At 49.9% G+C, this 19,090-nt stretch overlaps 2 protein-coding genes across 3 annotated transcripts in view; one reads left to right on the top strand and one right to left on the bottom strand.

The window, feature by feature from the left end:
- The window catches only part of Kremen1 (kringle containing transmembrane protein 1), a 66,621-nt gene extending 63,549 nt beyond the window's left edge, over window positions 1-3,072 (bottom strand). The window contains exon 1 of one of the 2 annotated variants that reach the window (XM_069994601.1): window positions 2,811-3,072. In XM_069994601.1, coding sequence (XP_069850702.1) covers window positions 2,811-2,907 — 97 coding nt within the window. In that variant the 5' untranslated portion in view covers window positions 2,908-3,072. The remainder of the gene's footprint in view (window positions 1-2,810) is intronic. The other variant, XM_069994602.1, reaches the window with a different exon arrangement.
- CUNH22orf31 (chromosome unknown C22orf31 homolog) lies at window positions 2,906-18,096 on the top strand. The gene is made up of 4 exons (XM_069994230.1): window positions 2,906-3,109; window positions 3,406-3,552; window positions 15,779-16,219; window positions 17,546-18,096. Exons 1-4 carry the CDS (start codon window positions 2,906-2,908, stop codon window positions 17,969-17,971), a joined length of 1,218 nt encoding a protein of 405 aa, XP_069850331.1. The 3' UTR covers window positions 17,972-18,096.
- Window positions 18,097-19,090: the final 994 nt, after the last annotated feature.

The following is a 19,090-nucleotide window of genomic DNA, read 5'->3' on the forward strand; positions in this document are numbered from 1 at the left end:
CTGAGTATACGCCAACTGGCTATTGGTTAATAGTGAGCCTAAATACAATGCTTTCTTCTTTAAGATCCACAATGGATACACTACGTCTCTCAAAAATTTAAATGACTTGTCTAAGAGGCCAAAAAAATTTTTCACAAAAGGATCACAGTTCTTTCCTGCCAGGTCAAATGGTGTTTCTGAAAATATTCAAAGTATATAAATAGCTGACTTGCAAGGTGGTCAGCTTCATTGCTTTACAGGTGTGTACAGCAGTTCTATTAGCACTAATGAAGTCCCCAAGAGGTTCAGGACTCTACGCAGAGTAAAGCTCACTCAGGCTTTATGACAATACATGCCACTGTCTAAGGGGACAAATTCCAGAGGAGGTGTTTAAGAAGGACAATGAGAGAATAGTCTAGATTCCAATAGCCTCTATCTTCCTCCTCATCAGTTGTGAAGGATGAGAAACGATCTCAAAGGAAGAAGGGAGAGATGGGAGATCATCTGAGGTTGTCTACACACTGTAATTAGAAATAGCATTGATGGGGAATGAGCTAAATGTTTTTTTATAAAGTCAGCATTCAAAAATGCAAACCACCAGTAATTTAAATATTACCAAACTGTGCAGAAGCTAAGTATTGGAGTAATTTTTTCCATCCACAAAATTTTAGAGAAAATTATAGTATCACAAAATATGAAATGGCAAGCTTGGTATGTCCTCAGCATGAAACGTGTTTTCTATTGGAAAGGACTTAAAAAACTAGGGAGGAGGGGCCCTTGACAGGATGTGATGCTGAAGACCATGTGGTATATCTCTAAAATTGCTTCTGGAACTGGAGAGGAAAAGTTATCAAAGCACTGATAAACCAGGATGGTAAGAAGCCAAGCTGGGAAGGCTGTGCACTGAGACCCTGGGCTACTTACTACTCACCAGTCAGTTCACAATGATCATTTATCTGCCCTTTCCCGAGACTGTGAAATAAGATCACACTAAGATTTGCAGTCTAAACTTACTAGGAGCTGCTGTATTTGATCTCGTCAAGCAAAGGATCCTGAAAGCTGGTTCACCTAGTGCTTTTCAGAGGGGAACCAGTCTGTTTCCACTCAGGCCTCTTTTGCCATAGAGGACATTAAATCCTGAACACACAGATGGCAAAGTGGAGCAACGGGTTACTAGGTTACAGTTATGTTGACATGTCCTGGCTCTCTGAACGTCCCTCCCTCACTCCTCACATACTGCAAACAGTAGAAGCCATCAAAATATCCAAGTCTCAGAGAAGGCAGCCATCATCACCCAGAATCACTAACTCAGGCTTAGTGTCCTGGGGAGACCCTCAAATCCAAAACCCAGCTTTGTCTTTTACAAGGAGCCATTCATCAAGCAGGGAGCTCATGACATTCCCAGGTAAACGAGGTATAAAAACTCTTATTAAAGTATGTTTATTGCCTGTCTTCTATATGTGGGTGGCTACCTACAGTGTATCATTTAATCTTCACAACACCTAGCAAGAGGATTTAGCAACTCATCATCATCGTCATGCCCCAGCTGTAAAAATTACAGCTCAAAGAGCTGCAGGCATGGCCAAAGTCACACAACACATGATAACACAATCTCAACTTTTTTCTCCAATCCAAGCTGGCAAGTCGCAAAACAACTCTTCAGTTTCCTTTCAGCTGCAAAATCCTGTCTTTGCGACATCCCAGTCTGCAAGGTCGGGTGGAAAACCCAGAGGCCAGTTTTCCTACTCCAGCAGCCTGGAATGAACCCTTCCCTTCCCTTCCCTTGCTTTCGCAAATGTCTATTCTCAACACCCAAACAACCTGCCGAGAAACGTGTAACCGGGCCAGGCAACACCCTCGCGCCCGCTCTTCAACTTGGAAAGGATTCTCCTACAAGCAAGAAAGGGTGTGTGAGGAAGCTGGGGGAGAAAGCCCGGCTTCCATTCTGAGCCGGGGTCCCCTCTGGGGAAGACCTGGCCTTGGCCTCGGGAACAGATCGTCTGTTTAACAAGTGTGGGGTTACCCGGGCCTCAGGGGTCGGCGCTGCACACTTAGGATGAACACCCTCAACTTCGTACAAGTTCCCAGTCACCAGCCTTTCTTCCACTCCCGCGCTGCTGGACCACCTGAGTCCTAGGGCACTTCAAAGCGGCCCCGGGGGAAGGAAGGGGAGTCCGGGATAGGAAACCCGGGGTGGGGGGGTTGTCCTAGGACTCGGACCTGCCGGTACGAGGCAACTCCGCTGCTCGCCTGGCACAAGTCACAGACGGGCCAAGCGGGCGCAGTGGGGACCGGGGCGGAAGGTCTGGGCGCCGCCTCCGCGCCCGCTCCTGCGCGGGGCACCCCGGCGTCGGCGGGACAGCAGAGAAAGGGGCCGGGAGAGCATCTCGGTGAGGGTCGGAGACGGGGTGCTGGCCCGGGGCGGGGGTCGCCGGGGGTCCGAGGAGGGGAGTGTGGCGTGCAGCGAGCGCCCGGAGTCGTGCGGGACCTCGGGGATGGGGTCTCAGGAGGGGCCGGGGCGCCGGGGGGGGGGGCGCCCGGGCCTGGGGGCGTCGCTGAGGGGCCTGGGTGGCGGGTCCCAGGATCTGAGACCCAGGGCGTCCCCGCCGCGGGGCGTCGCCGAGGGGCTGGACGAAGAGGGTGCGGGGAGGCACCGGGGCGCCGAGGGAGCCCGGCTGGGGGGCGTCGCCGAGGGGCGCTAGGTCCCGCCGGCGGGGCCGGGGCGTCGCGGCGAGGTCTGGGGCGGCGGCCCCGGGAGGTCCCGCGGTGGTCCCGGAGCGGGCCCCACCGTGGGCAGGCGCCGGGGAGGAAGGGGGGGGTCGCACACTCACCGGGTCCGGGGCCGAGGCCGGGGCTGGGCGCGGGCCGGGCCGCCAGTGTGAGCGCGGCGGCGGAGAGCAAGGCGAGGCGGGCGGCGGGCGGCGCCATGGGCCGTCAGTGCGGGGCCCCGGGGCGCGGCCCGGGGGAGAGGGGGCAGCGCAGGGAGCCGGGGGCGGCCATGGGAGCGAGACGCGGGGCCGAGCATAGCCCCGCCCCGGCCTCCCGGCCGCCCCGCCCCGGCCCCGCCCTCCCCGGCGCCGCCACCGCCCAGGCCGCCGGGAGCCCGCCCGACTTCTCCGAGAGGCCTGAAGCGAGCGGAGCCCAAGGCGCATGCGCGTCCCGCCCCACGCCTGCCATTCACGAGCCAGGCCCCGCCCACTTCCCTCACCTGGACGCGCCCCGCGGGACGCCTCGTGCTGCGGCTCCCGGGAGGGGCGGGCGAGGCCGGGGCCGGGCCTCGCAGCCCCCGCGCTGAGGTTCGGGCCCCGCCCGCGCGGGCCGCTCGCCCCGTGACCCGTGCTCCACCCTCACTCGGGTCGTGACCCACGCGCGGCCTCGACCGCAGCGGTCGCCACCGAACAGCAGTTTGCAGACCGCTGGTGCTAGTGGTTTAACAAAACCGGTTGGTGTCCCCGCGGGTCCCCGCCTGGAGGAGCCCGGGCAGGCTGGAGGGACGGGGTGCCGACCGCGGCGACGCCCCGGGACGGCTGCCGGCACCGAGTCCTCGCGGAAACGGGCTCGCATGGAAAATGTGTGCGTTTCTTTGCTGGCCAGCCCCGCATACTGACCCCTGGTCCTAGCGCTCATCCTGGGTCAGCCGGGGCCGGCCTCGGCCTCGGAGCCTCGGGCGGGAGCCGCCGCGGGAGGGGGGGGGGGACGGGAGGGGAGGCGATCGCCCCGGGCGAGTCCCGGAATGGGGGGAGAGGCCGGCGCTCCGGGCCCTGGCGGCTGGCCCGTAACCCCTGACCCCGCCAGGCTCGGGCCCTTTGCCCCCCAGCCTCCCCCGGGCCCGTCGGGCCTCCCCCCCCCACCCCCAGGCGGAGCGGATTTTCCGACGGCTCCCTCCTGGAACCCCGCGGTGACGCGCGGTGGGACAGGTCCGGGCGGCGCGCCGGGCGCTTTCAAGTCCCTGGTCCCGGGCTTGCAAGTGCTGGCATGCACCCGGCTCGGCGGCGGGAACATCCACCCGCCTGTGCCGACTCGCTGGGCGCTCCCCGCCCCGCGGGCTCCCCGCTCCTGTCTGGGGTACCTCCCCCCCTCCCCCGCCCTGCGCCCCCTCGGACCCCGCGTCCCCGCAGTGCTCCCGCCCCCGGCCGGGCCCCCAGGGCGCAGCCACCCCCCCACCCCTCCGCCGGCCTCCGGGTCCCCGGCCCTCTCCACCCACGCGTCCCCGCGTGGCGGCAAGTTGGGTCTTGTTCAGTGGTTTGTTTTTGCTGAATCCTCTGGGCTTCTTGTTGGAAGGTAGGGGCACCCCTGTCACCCAGCTGGGCTCCATCCCCTGGGGACACACCTTCGCCGCCCTCCTGCTGCCTCTTGGATGGTCTCCACGTTCACAGTGGGGTGTGTGTGTGTGTGTGTGTGTGTGATCTTCAGACACCTAAAAGTATTACTGAGACAGACAGGAAGAAGAAAAAAAAAAGAGAGAGAAAGAAGGTGGCTCAGTGGTAGAGTGCTTGCAGCAGACAAAAAAACAGACAATGTTGGCTACTACTCTAGAGGCTGAGATCTGAGGATCACAGTTCAAAATCAACCCAAACAGAAAAGCCTGGGAGATTCTTATCTACGACTAACCAGCAAAATGGTGGGAGTGGAAATGTGGTTCAAGTGGTAAAGCTATTTTTTTTGTCAGTCATGGGGCTTGAACTCTGGGCCCGAGCGCTTTCCCTCAGCTCTTCTGCTCAAAGAGAGTGCTCTACCTACCACTTAAGCCACAGCACCACTTCCGGTTTTCTAGTAGATTATTGGAGATAAGAGTCTCACGGGCTTTCCTGCCCAGGCTGGCTTTGAACTGTGATCCTCAGATCTCAGCCTCCTGAGTAGCTAGGATTACGGGGGTGAGCCACTGGCGCCTGGTTTGTGGACTTGTTTTAAGTATGGGCGTTCTGTAGGCTGACAGATAGCAGCCCAGTGGTAGAGCATTCACCTGAGCATGCAGGAGGCCCTGGGAGAGCACCAGCACTGTAGAAATCAGTCAATAAATGGGAAGCTGGAAAAGAGCTGAGCAAAGCAGGACACAGTTTTCTAAGATTTGCTAGATTCTTTCTTTCTTTCTTTCCTTGTTTGTTGGTCCTGGTACTTGAACTCAGGGCCTGGGCTCTGTCTCTAAGTTGCTTTTGCTCAAGGCTAACACTTTACCACTTGAGCCACAGCTCCATTTCCAGCTCTTTTGGTAATTTATTTAGAGAGAAGGGTCTCTTGGACTTTTCTGACTGGGCTGGCTTTGAACCCCAATCCTCAGTTCTCAGCCTCTTGAACAGCTAGGGTTATAGGCTTGAGTCGCTGGCTCTGGGCTCATTCCACTTCTTATCCCAGTTTCACAGGAGAAAAATAGGAAGGTACACACCATATTTTAAACAAGATTCATTTGCCCAACTCTGGGCAGCCAGGCCTGGGGATCACAGCTTCAGGCTGCTCTGCCCCTGTAGGATGGTGCCCTGTAGGGCTGGCCCCAGTCCCTCTCTTTCACTTGGCTCTTCAGTGTAGGCACAAGCAGGGCCATGATTTGCCTGGCTCAGAGAGAAATGATTTGGGGGTTCTTTAAAAAAATTTTTTTTTCTTTGTGTTTATGTGGTACCAAGGAATCATGGGGGCTTGAACTCTGGGCCTCAGCGATGTCCCTGAGCTTTTCAGCTTAAGGCATGCGCTCTATCACTTGAGCCACAGCACCACTTCCAGTTTTCTGGTGGTTAATTGGAGATAAGAGTCTCATGAACTTTCCTGCCCAGGCTGGCTTTAACCCTCAATCCTCAGATCTCAGCCACCTGAGTAGCTAGGATTACAGGCGTGAGCCACTGGTGCCCAGCTAACCCTGAGGGTCTTTTATTTAAACTTTATTTAAAATTTCAAGATGGTATTGGGCCTAGTGGTATACATTTTTAATTCCCAAACTCAGGAGGCAGAGGCAGGAAGAAACTTGTGGCCAACCTGGGCTATGTAGCCAGACTCTGTCTCAGAAAGAAAGGGAGGTGAAAGAAAAGTCAGGTACCAGTGGCTCATTTCTATAATCCTAGCTACTCAATCAGCTAGGCTAAAATCATTCAGATCTATGATTGAGGCCAACCCCTGGGGGAAATGTTTGAGAGATCCCCCCTTTCTCAACCAAAAGTTGGGCTCAATAGTGTATTTCTGTCAATGTACCTACAACTAGAAGCATAAATGGGCAAATCACAGTCTAGGTGAGATCCTATCTTAAAAATAACCAGTGTACACACTGTTGGATCCAGTGGCTCACGCCTGTAATCATAGCTACTCATGAGCTGAGATCTGAGGATTGCAGTTTGAAGCCATCTGGGACAGTTAAGTCCATGAGATTCTTATCTCCAATAAACTACTCAGAACCAGAAGTGGCACTGTGGCTCAAGTGGTAGAGTGCTTTTCATCTTGAGCATAAAGAGGCTCAAGAAAAGCACCCAGGGCAGGACTTCAAGCCCCAAGACAGGCAATAAAAATTTAAAAACAACAACAAAACAGTGCACAAAGGATGAACAAATATAGAAACTAGGTACTCATTATCCACTATGTTGAAAATGAACTAAAATGCTGAGAGAGCAGAGGGGAAGGGTGACTTTGTCCAAAAAGAAATATACTCTTTTCCTGACTTAAGTTAACTGTAACCTTTCAGTACATCACCTTTATAATAACAATAAAAATTAAAGCCAGATGCTGGTGACTCATGCCAGTAATCTTAGCTACTTAGGAAGCTGAGATCTGAGAATCATGGTTCAAAGCTAGCCGCAGCAGGAAAGTCTGTGAGACTCTTATCTCCAATAAACCACCAGAAAACTGGAAGTGGCACTGTGGCTCAAGTGGTAGAGCGCTAGCCTTGAGCTGAAGAGCTGAGGAGCAGCGTCCAGGCCCAGAGTTCAAGCCCTACGACTGACAAAAAATAAATAAAAAATAATAGTAATAACCAAGGCAGGGCTGGGATGTACATAGCGAAGTGGCAAAGCCCTTGTGTAGCAGGTGCAACATCCTGGGTTCAATCCCCAGTACCAAAAAAGAAAAGAAAAATTATCAGTGCAAGCCACATGGATGCCTGTGGCTCACACCTGTAATCCGAGCTATTTAGGAGGCTGAGATCTAAGGATCATGGTTAGAAGCTAGGTTGGTCTGGAAAGTCCATTAGACTCTTATGTACAATTAATCACCAAAAAATCAGGAAGCAGAGCTGTGAACTGGCTTTGAGAAAAAGGGAAAAAAAAAAAAAAAGCTCAACATTTAGGACCAGCATAAAACCAAAACCAAAACAAAGTAACAAAAATAAAAACCACCATGTGGAGGAAGGCTATAGGTATGATGACAGTGTGTGTGTGTGTGTGTGTGTGTGTGTGTGTGTGTGTGTGTGTGTGTGTGAATCCTGAGGTTTGAACTCAGAGCCTGAGTGCTACCCCAGAGTTTATATATCTATATCTATATCTATAGATATATATATTTTTTTGCTCAAGGCTAGTTCCCAGTTCCACTTCCTGATTTTTTTTGGGGGGGAGGTCCGGTTGTGGGGCCTGAACTCTGGGCCTGGGCACTGTCCCTCAGCTCTTCAGCTCAAGGCTAGCACTCTACCACTTGAGCCACAGCACCACTTCCGGCTTTTTTTTTTCTGCTTATGTGGTACTGAGGACTCGAACCCAGGGCCTTGAGCATGCAAGGCAAGCGTTCTACCACTGAGCCACCTTCTCAGCCCCTGATTTTTGGTTCTTAATTGGAGATTAGAGTGTCATGGCCTTCCCTGCTCAGGCTAGCTTCATACCGCAGTCCTCAGATCTCAGCCTCCTGAGTAGCTAAGATGACAGGCATGAGCCACCGGTACCCAGCAGACAGCAGATGATTAAAGTGATGTAAGGCCCTTCCAAACACTGGGAGCATGTGTCACTACCCGAGTGGCACACCCATGAAATTGGCCCTGTGTACAACAGAAAGTTCCGAGGAAGCCCCTGCCCGCTCTGGCTTCTACAGTAAACATCCTCCAGCCTTCCCACCCCGACTTTCCTCCAGCCCAAAGCCCAGCACAGGTGATGGAAACAGTGCACAAGAGGCTAAAAATACAGCCGAGCGTGGCTAGATCATGGCTCTTAAGGGCTCAAGGTCTTTTGCTCAGTTATGTGGTCCTGGCGGCTGGCAGGGGGTCGCCTGTGATATTCATGGCAATGCTTCACATGCCTGTTGTGTTCAGCAGCTTTATGTCATGGAAAGAGTGAAGCCATTAAACTGCAGTCCCTGAGCCTTCCCAAACGTATAGCTGTCTGTCTGTTTGCCGGCTTTCCATCTGCCGTCAGGAGCCCCGGCCAAGGGAGTGTGATCATGATGAGGACGATGGCACACCTGTTCTGAGGACTTACTAAGTCTTGTAGTGCTTAGGGACCTGGCCCCAGCAGCCACCACCAGCCTGCAGTACACAGAGACATCACATGACCTGCTGGGTATGGTGATGTGCACCTGTCATCTCAGGTGCTCAGAGGTGTAAATAGGAGGATTGGGGTCCAGGCATAAATATGAGACCCTGTTGGAAATAGAACTAAAGCAAAATGGGTTAGAGGATGTGGTTCAAGTGGTAAGAGTACTTGTCTAGTAAGCACAAGGCCCTGAGCTCAGAACCCTAGGACAACCAAATAGAATAAAAGAACCATGCTAACTTATCTCCTCGTATTTATAGGGACTCTGTCAACAAGCGCTTAGTAAACTGTCCAGTGCTGGGATTAGGGTGAGGAAAGATTAGCTCACAGTTAGAATTTAAGAGCACTTAATAAAAACACAGTAAAAATCTCACTCAACAGCTTATTCTTTTTTCTTTTTTTTTGGTGCCAGTTCAGGGGCTTGAACTCAGGGCCTGGGCGCTGTCCCTGAGCTTTTGGCTCAAGGCTAGTACTGTACCACTTGAGCCACAGCTCCACTTCCAGCTAGCTTTTTTTGAGTAGTTAGAGATTAAGAGTCTCACAGACTCCTGCCCGGGCTGGCTTTGAACTGTGATCCTCAGATCTCAGCCCTCTGAATAGCTAGGATTACAGGTGTGAGCCACTGGTTAAATATTTTTATATTTAAATATTTATTCATATTTAAATATTAAAAGTTAAATATTTTATGTCTAATAAATAGATTTCATGATCAATCTTTAACTGCAATATATAAGTGAGTGCAAAAAAAATCCCACAATAAGTATTGTGGGGTGGGGGGGTGTTAGGGATCAAACCCAGAGCCTTACATATGCTAAGTGCCACTGAGTGACACCCCTAGCATATTGTGAACATTTTATTTTACGTATTTATATGACAGGATCTCTTGATATGACCCACACTGATCTTGAATTCATGATCCTCAATTTTGCTGTTATTTTTGGTGGTACTGAGGTTTGAACTCTGGGCCTTATGTTTACGCGGTAGACGCTCTCCCACTTGAGCCACACTCCAATTATCTCCACCTTCTGAATTCTGAGATTATAGGCATGTGCTTCCATACTGACAGCCATTACTAATACCTTTTTTTTTTTTTGATTGGTCATGGGGCTTGAACTCTGGGCCTGGGCACTGTCCCTGCACTCTTCAGCTCAAGGCAAGTGCTCTACTGCTTGAGCCACAGCCCCATTTCCAGTTTTCTAGTGGTTTATTGGAAATAAAAGTCTCACAGACTTTCCTGCCTGGGCTGCCTTTGAACTGAGATCCTCAGATCTTAGCCTCCTGAGTAGCTAGTAACAGGTGTGAGCCACTGGCGCCCAGCTTCCATTACTAATATCTTAAAGACATATGCTACACTCCTGGTTTTTCCTTTAGACTCAGTGTTGGCTCAGCACAGTATGGTTACTGATCCTGTCTCCCACATTTCTAGCTCAGTAAGCATCGAATGACAGGAAGTTCACAAGAAGCAGTAGTTTGTGGATATTTGTAGAAGAGAAAGAATGTGGTTTTTTGAACACAATGAGTGAAGATGTCGTGTGCACTTTTGGGTTGGAAATGGGCATCATCTGTGTCCAAGATCAGGTGACAAGCGATGGGACAAGACAGGACAACATCGTGTGAAATCCTAGACTCAAGACAACGCCCATTCAGCCCATGTGTTCTGTGAATGTGCATCATAGTTCAGAAACCTTCGAGTTTAGCTCTTCTTCGGCATCAGGAATCTCAGATCTGTTCCCACATGGCATTTAAGTTTGCTGGTTGGGTGTCAAAGACATCTGAGGAAAGGATGAACAAGAAAGTCATTAGAACTAGAAGCTGGAGCCTCCATGAGGGAGGATAAGAATTCACCGAAATGGGCTCCAAATCTGTCTCTGAGCAATTTGTTTTGCACAAGGCTAGTGTTTCCCACTTTAAGTCACAGCTTCACTTCCAGTTTCCTGGTTTTCTGCCCAGGCTGGTTTTGAACCATTATCCTCAGGTCTCATCCTCCTGAGTAGCTAGGATTATGGGTGTGAGCCACCAGTGCTCCACTCAGGTTCCTCTTGGTTGGCCAACCCTCCAAAAAAAGAATAGGAGCTAAGAGAAGAAAGGAACGAAAGAAGAAAGATTATAGGAGCTAAAAATACTAAGAGGAAGGCTTGGCTAAGCATGAAAGAAGGGCAGATGTGTGTGTAAATAGCAGCGCTGGCTCAGAGAGGGCCGGGAAACACAGCCCCTAATGATGGATGGAAAATAAAGGGTATTTAGATTGCCCTCAGCAGAATGAAATTTAAAAACATCAAATGGGACAGCAAGCCTCCTCGTGGCAAATGGAGGCCATACTGCCTTAACCTCACATTTTGCTTCACGTGTTGACATCAAAAGATGGAGGTTTCAGGACCCTGGGCCAAAGAAGTCATCTATCCAGCCCAGTGTTATAACTATAATAAAATGTTTAGTTACCTCCCTCGAGCCTAACTACCTTCCTCTTCATAGCCACAGTTCCCCACTGCCATCTAAGGCAATATGGAATGTTCCAGAACACTCCAACAACCAAGTAAGAAGAGCAGTGGCTTATATATCTCTTCCATGAGGCTAAATATTTAGTGAAGATGACTTACAGGACCCGCATGAAGCTTAGTGGTAGAGGCCTTGCCTAGCATATGGGGCCTTGAGTTCAATCTCCAGAACAGAAAGATGGGAGGAGCACAGAGAGAAGGGGGGGTGGTAATAAGGGAGAAGGGAAGGGAAAGGAAGGAAAGAGGAAGCAAGAGAAAATAGAGGAGAGGAGAGGAGGGAAGGAGAGGAGAGGAGGAAAGGGGAGGAGCAACAAGCAACACGTGCCTCAGTTTCCTTACCTGTGAAGGTGTGGCCACATCCAGCTTTTTGGCAATTGATTGTGGAGTTTCACAACCTTTCTTGCTTGGGCTGGCTTTGAACCGCAATCCTCAGATTTCAGCCTCTTGAGTAGTTAAGATTACAGGCATGAGCCACTGGTGCCTGGCCAGATGTGTTTCTTAATTAAGTGTAGACTAAAGGCAGAAAGCTCAGTGATATTTTTTTTTCTCATTCTTTTGTGGGTGCTGACTGCGACCTAGAATCATGCCAGGTATACCCTGGGCATGATCCTGCTCCATTCTCACAATGATGCTCAAGTAGATGCTGTTATGTAACTGAGGTTTAAGGTTGGTGCTGGTGGCTTACGCCTGTAATCCTAGCTACTCAGGAGGCTCAGTTCTGAGGATTGCAGTTCAAAGCCAGCTGGGTCAGGAAAATCTGTAAGACTTTTTTTTTTTTTTTTTTTTTTTGTCGGTCATGGGGCTTGAACTCTGGGCCTGAGCGCTGTCCCTCAGCTCTTCAGCTCAAGGCTAGTGCTCTACCACTTGAGCCACAGCACCACTTCCAGTTTTCTGGTGGTTTATTGGGATAAGAGTTTCATAACTTTTCCTGCCTAGGCTGGCTTTGAATCACGATCCTCAGATCTCAGCCTGCTGAGTGGCTAGGATTACAGGTGTGAGCCACCGGTGGCCAGCTGGTAAGACTCATTACCAGTTAACCACCAGAAAACCATAAGTGGCTCTGTGGCTCAAGTGGTAGCGCACCAACCTTGACCAAAAAAAAAAAAAAAGCTAAAAGATACTTCCCAAGCCTCAACTTCAAGTCCCAGTACTGGCACCAAAAAAGAAAATTGGGGTTCAGAGATATGAATCCCTTGTCTGGGGAGAGATGGGTCTGCCATGCAGTCCTAGCCCCGGGGGAGATAGGGTGGGAACTGGTCCCAGCGCTGGTGACTGAGGAGGGGACAATCACAGCCTGGCTGTGGCCATCTGGCTGGTGGAGCCCAGCCTTCGTTTGTTATGAGATATGGGGCAAGGCATGCCTCAGTTTCCTTATCTGTGAAAGAGCAGCAAATGTACCCACCCCCATGGGACTGTGTGGTCTTGATGCTTGGCCAGGTATTGCTGACTCACAACTGTAAATCCTGGCTCTTCAGGAGGCTGAGACCTCAGAACCACTCAGGTTTGAAGCCAACCTGACTTGAGTGGACAAATCTAAGAGCCTTTTTGTTCTTGTTGTTGTCAGTCGTGGGGCTTGAACTCTTGAGCCTGGCCGCTGCCCCTGCACTCTTCTCAAGTGGGCACTCTTCCGCTTGAGCCACAGCACCACTTCCGGTTTTCTAGTGGTTTATTGGAGATCAGAGTCTCACGTACTTTTCTGCCCGGGCTGGCTTTGAACTGTGATCCTCAGATCTCAGCCTCCTGAGTAGCTAGGATAACAGGTGTGAGTCACTGGCGCCCAGCTTCTAAGAGACTCAACTCCAGTGGACCAGCAAAATGTTGGAAGTAGAAGTGTGGCTCAAGGGGTTGAGTGCCAGCCTTCAGTAGAATACAAGCTAAGTAAGAGTCTGAGAGCTCGTGTTCAAGCCCCTACTACTGGAAACAATAAAAAGACATGGGGAGCTTGGAAAGTGACTAGGATGGTACATGACCATCCATAAGCATTCAGTAAGTACTTGTATTGACAGAGTAACACAAGCCAAGTTGCTTAGAGTTGGTTCTAAAAAGGGCGAGGGCTTCCTTTGAGGTACAGCCAATTGAAGGGATTTGCACCCTGAATGGAAAAAAGGTAGAACTGGGTACAATTTGAAGAACAGGTGACAGGTGCTGTCCATGTGAGTAGCTATGTGCCAGAGGAGATTTAAGGCACTGCTCAGAGTCACATTTGTGGCACCTGGTCTTTGGGTTACAGAAATAGGAAAGCAAAAATGATGGCAGGAACGAGGAGGTGTGGAAAAACCAAATTCAAGACGAGGAAGGTGGTATACACCTGTAATCCCAGCACTGAGTTCCAGGCTAGCCTAGACTAAGTAGCAGGACCTTATCTCAAAACAAAACAGAAAGTAGGAAGGAGCAGTGAGAAGCAGAAGAGCTACTCTGATTATGCCTTTTTATGTCTGGATCTAGCTTCTGTCGGTGCTAGGCAGAGTTTTCGAGTGGACAAGAATCAGGTCCCTCCTCTCACATTCACTAGTGCTGGGGCTTGCACTCAGGGCCTGGGCACTGTCCCTGAGCTTCATTTGCTCAAGGCTAGCACTCTACCACTTGAACCATAGTGCCACTTCCGGCTTTTTCAGTGTATGTGGTATTGAGGAATTGAACCCAGGGCTTCTTCATGCATGATAGGGGCAAGCACTCTACCACTAGGCCACATTCCCAGCCCCTCACCAGTTTTTTTTTTTGTCAGTCATGGGGCTTGAACTCAGGGCCTGGGCACTGTCCCTGAGCTCTTTTTGCTCAAGGCTAGAGCTCTACCACTTTGAGCCTTAGCTCTACTTTGTTTTCTGATGGTTCCTTGGAGATAAGAGTCTCACAGACTTCCCTACCCAAGCTGCCTTTGAATCGAGATCCTCAGATCTCAGCCTCCTGAGTAGTTAGGATTATAGGCGTGAGCTACCAGCACCTAGCCTACAGTTCACCAGCTTTACAAGGATGCTTGTCTGTCCAGTTTCTAGACATTCACGAACCTTTCCCAAAGACAAACCTTTCCCAGTACTCTGCTCTAACATTGACCCACCTCTGGCAAGGCAAGGCCAGGCCAGGCCTGGAGGCTGAATGGGTGGCATTGTCTTCCCAAATGTCTGTGGGTCCAGATGCCGTGGGCCGGGAGCTGCTTCTTCTAACACTGTGTAGCCTGCAGTGCGGCTGCCTGCAGACTTTGATTCATCCCAGGGATAATACTCAAAAATTCAAACAGGCAACACATGCGATTCCAGGAGTCTCTGCCAGACTCAGACTCTGTTTTTCCATCATTTCACTCTCCTTCCCCCACCCCCATTCCCCCTCTTGAGGACTCCTCCTTTGGCATTTTGTGTATGAAAAAAAAAAATCAAAACCACCAACAGGACCAGCACCTGATAAGGAGCCGGCATTGCCCAAGAGTTCCCAGGAAGAGGCGTCTTTGTTCTCGGTTCAAACTCTTGACACTGCTCACAGCTCTAATTACTGCATTTGCCATGGGATGTAAAATAAAACCACATTCCAGATACAGTGTAGGCTCTCTGGGAGAGACACACAAGGAGAGGTGCCCAGGGCTGCAGGAACGTGTTCTTTCCTTTCTGGTCCCCAACCTTGGCAGCTATTCTGAAATGTAACAGTACCTTCTTTATGTGTGTGTGGAGGAGGCAACCTTTTGCCTGTGTAGGTGCATCATGCTACCTGTCCCCACAGATCTGGCCTGTGTATTGATGATGTTTTATACAAAGCATGCTTCTTAAGAACATTGGGATCTTCACCCAAGCCATGTTTTGCGGGGCGAAGGGGATAAATGAGGACTCAAAATTCTTGAGGCTATGAGCAAACCAGATAGAACTTTTTCCAATATAATTTAACTATAAAACCTGATGATGTAATACCTACCCACACCCACATCACAAACCAAAGTGACATCACAAATGCTAGAGATAATGGCTCAAAACCGCTTGCCTGGGAGCCAAAATCTAAACAAACTATTTGCCCATACATGACTGAGGCAGAGAGAGATAGGTGATTAGAAATACTCAAAACAAAAAGAGAAAGAGACAAAGAAAAAAATATATATTATAGTTCTTCCCCTACTAAGCTAGCTAAAAATAAAATTTAAGGCAACTGAAATATGGTAAGGTGATTTTATGTTATTTTTTATAGTTGACATTTCTTAGAAAGCCAGGTCTCTATGGGATTCTCATCTACGCAGATTGTTTTTCTTGTTTGTGGCTAGTCCTCGGAAGTATAACTTTGGCCTTTTACGGGCCCTAGAGTATATTTCCCTGCTTAGTGGCTTTTCCTGGCTCATGAGAGTCTGGTTAAGAGGTGTTTTCAGGGTTTGGCAGGCCTTACCTGCTGTCATTTCAGTGTGGCAGTGCGGTTGAGCTGTGATTTCAGAAGTCTTGAGTGGCCTTCCCCCTATTCCTTTCCTATCATAGGCTCTTTCCTCTTCCCAAGAGACAGAAAGCGTCTTCTGATCCCGGTAATTCCTCTGTGACCCCCTACCTGCCTGCCCTGGCATGTTTGGAGAGCTTGAATATCACTGGAACCTAAGAGTTCTTACCAGTAGTACGAGGGCTTGAACTTACAGTCCTTGAGCTCTTCCTTAGCCTTTTCCATCAAGGCTGGCACTCTACCACTTGAGCCACAACTCCACTTCTGCCTTTTTGCTGGTTAATTGGAGATAAGACTCTCTCAGCTTTGCCTGCCTAGGCTGGCTTTGAACTGTCATCCTCAGATCTCAGCCTCCTGAAGATGTTCATATTAGGTCTCCTAAGTAGACTTTCTAGTTTCTAGTTGAGAATTGGTGGGGTTTTTTTTGTTTTGTTTTGTTTTGTTTTAAATTCCTTTCCCTTCCACTTATAATTCCAGCACCTGGTCTATGTGAGACGAGACCCCAATATCCCCACCTATGGACTCCGACGGTCCATCTTACTGAACACCAGGCTTCAGGACTGCTATGTGGTCTCACCAGCTCTCACCAACATCTGGACAGCCAGAACATGTGCAAAGCAGATCAAGGTCCCAGAACCAGGTCCCAGCACCTCTTGTTGGGAAGTGGTAAAGAATCCACTAATTTCCAGTTCATTTTCTCTGGTTAAGCTTGTGCTCAGACGGCGACTGAAGGGTAGATGCTGCCCGGTACCTTCCACATTTGGAGAAGCAAAATCCTCGAAGAGATTGAAGCCCAGGGATAAATCAATGATGAACGTCACCCAGAGAGCCAGGATAAGAAACTCCATCCATTCCAAGAGCAATCGGCCAGCCGGGCAGCCCCTGGGTTCACCTGGGCCCTGGAGGCTCACAGGAGAGGTAGACAAGGGTCAGAGGTGGAGAAAATGGGATGGGTGGGGAGAGGGGACTTACGTTTCAAGAGAAGGAAATCCTAACGTTGAAAATAGGATTGGGGCCCAGTGCTGGTAGCTCATGCCTATAATCCTAGCTACTCAGAATGATGAGATCTAAGGATCCAGGTTCAAAGCCAGCCCAGGCAAAAAAGTCCTGTGACACTCTTAGCTCCAATTAGGCACCAAAATAAAAGCTGGAAATAGAGTTGTGGCTCCAGTGGTAGAGCACTAGCCTTGAGCAAAAAAGTTCAGGGAGGGCTGGGAAGGTGGCTCAGTGGTAGAGCGCTTGCCTTGCATGCATGAGGCCCCGGGTCCGATTCCTCAGCACCACATAAGCAGAAAAAAAAATCTGGAAGTGGCATTGTGGCTCAAGTGGTAGAGCGCTAGCCTTGAGCTGAAGAGCTGAGGAACAGTGCCCAGGCCCAGAGTTCAGGCCCATGACCAGACCCAAAAAAACAAAACAAAACTCAGAGAGGGCTGGGAATATGGCACGCATGAAGCACATAAACAGAAAAAGCTGGAAATGGTGCTGTGGCTCAAGAGGTAGAGCCCAGGCCCTGAGTTCAAACCCCAGGACTGAAAAACAAAAACAAAAAAAAGCTCAGGGACAGCACTCAGGCCCTGAGTTTGAGCCATAGGACTGGCACCAAACACTTCCTTCCCCCCAACCAAACCCCAAATTGGGGTGGGAGAGATACGGTAATACATACTCACATACACGTAGAAACCAGCCCTAGTAAGTTATAGCTTTGGCTGTGAACTTGGTAAACAAAGGCCTGGTCACCATGGTGGACTACAGAAGAGCGGTGTGCGCCGTGGAAGCTGTTCGGGTTTAACTCTGGCTATAATTGAGGATGATCTTGGGTTTCACTTCTTTGCCTTGATTATATCATAAAAATGGAGAGATAATGGCTCTTCCCTTAAAGAGCTTCTTGAAGATTAAATGAGTCAATACACATAAAGGGCTTTTGAACAGAGCTTGACACACAATAATTAGGATCCTGCATGGCATTCAACAGAGGACAGCTGTGGTTATTAACCTTCTAGCTGTGTGGCCTTGGGCAAGCCAATCCCAAGTTCCAGGCTTTTCACACTGTCTCCTACTGACCTTGTAAGCTTTCTGAACTCACTCGACAGTGTACATAGAAAGACTCAGTCATAAACTAGGACATGATAGACGAATGTTGCTTGTTGCCTGTCACCAAGACTCTGAGACACAAATCTCAGATTAATTATTTTGCACTCCCTTCTCAAGTTTTAGCTTTGACTTCTCTGCTTTCTTCCTGGCTAGAGTAAAGAAAGTTCAAAGGAGAAAAAAGGAACAGTGTGCCAAGATTTTGAGGACAGATATGCTGAACATGTGGCCACCACCCAAGCACTAGCCCAGGACAGTGGGATGGCAGCCTGGAAGGGCCAAACATTGCTTACCAAAGCTCCAAAGAGACGGCAGTTGTTGGAGGACACACCAACCATCCACGGGCTCCCCACCGAGGGTTACCAGGCGCTGTACCAAGCTGTGGTGGAGCCTATGTTGTGGAACCCTTCAGGAACTCCCAAGAGGTACAGCCTGGAGCTGGGCAAGGCCATTAAACAAAAGCTCTGGGAAGCTCTGTGCAGTCAGGCTGCCGTTCTTGAAGGCACTCAGAGGGACCCGCTGCCGGGCAGGAAGTGGCTGGTGTCCATGAGGAGCCTGTGCCCAAGAAATAGCCCAAGCTAAAGAGCGGAAGCTAACAAGAACGCACACGGTTAGGTATTCTCTGTTAGATGTCTGAAAAATAAACACCACTTTGCGCTTTTCACACAATCTCAGCATGCTCTACGTATTCTCGACCACTGTCCCGGGGGAATGAGACGGCCATGTGCTTTACTCAAAATGAAGTTCTCTCTGCATTTATTTTTGGTAGGTGGTTGGGTTTGATCTCAGGGCCCGGGTGCTGTCCCTGAGTTCTTTCAGTTCTTTTGATTCACCTGGTCTGACAGAGAATTTCCTTGCTAGCATCTTACATCTTAAGCAGAAAATTAGTTCATTGTCCCAAGCAGTGCATGAAGCAGCCTGGAGGACTTCTATGTACATAGAAGAAAGCTGACACGAGGCATGAGACCTTTCTGGCCATCACACAGCGTTTTATAAAGAAGGGATGTGGTACAACAGTCCCAGGAATGAGGTATACTGTTTGCGAATTGGCCTGGGAATATAGCCCTAGTGGTCTCAGAAGTTTTATTTTTTGATTTCACTTTTTTTTTATTGTCTTGTCAGTCGTGGGGCTTGAACGCTGGGCCTAGGCACTGTCCCTCAGCTCTCTCAGCTCAAGGCTAGCGCTCTATCACTTGAGCCACAGCACCACTTCCAGTTTTCTGAGTGGTTTATTGGAGATAAGAGATTCACGGACTTTCCTGCCTGGGCTGGCTTTGAATTGCAATCCTCAGGTCTCAGCTTCCTGAGTAGCTGGGATTACAGGTGTGAGCCACCAGAGCCTGGCTTCCTGACCTCTTTTGTTCAAGGCCAGCATCACTTTGAGCTGGTTTTCTGGTGGTTCCTAGGAGATGTGTCTCAGTCTTTCTTGCCTGGACTGGCTTTGAATCTTGATCCTCAAATCTCAGCCTCCTGAGTAGCTAGGGTTATAGGCCTGAAACACTGGTGCCTGGCTTATAATTTCTTCTTCTTTTTTTTTCTTTGAGTCTATGTTTAAAAGTAGGGGGAGAGGGAGTTTCCATTATGTTGTGCCGGCTAGTTTGGAACTCCTGGGTTTGAGTGATCTTTCTATTTCAGCATTCTAACTAGCTGGGACTACAAGTATGTCACTCTGCTTGGCACATAGTTAGGTAATTTTGAGGG

The sequence above is a fragment of the Dipodomys merriami genome, unplaced genomic scaffold (genome assembly GCF_024711535.1).
Source record: "Dipodomys merriami isolate MVZ:Mamm:240054 unplaced genomic scaffold, mDipMer1.0.p SCAF_45, whole genome shotgun sequence".
In the NCBI taxonomy this organism is placed as follows: Eukaryota; Metazoa; Chordata; class Mammalia; order Rodentia; family Heteromyidae; genus Dipodomys; species Dipodomys merriami.

What these genes read in the sequence shown, in the direction of transcription:
- CUNH22orf31 (XM_069994230.1), top strand. Translation starts at nt 2,906, where the DNA reads ATGGGCCGTCAGTGCGGGGCCCCGGGGCGCGGCCCGGGGGAGAGGGGG. An exon ending in CGGGCTCGCATGGAAAATGT is followed by an intron (nt 3,553 to 15,778) that starts GTGCGTTTCTTT and finishes TTATAATTCCAG; the next exon opens with CACCTGGTCTATGTGAGACG. An exon ending in CCTGGAGGCTCACAGGAGAG is followed by an intron (nt 16,220 to 17,545) that starts GTAGACAAGGGT and finishes CTTCCTGGCTAG; the next exon opens with AGTAAAGAAAGTTCAAAGGA.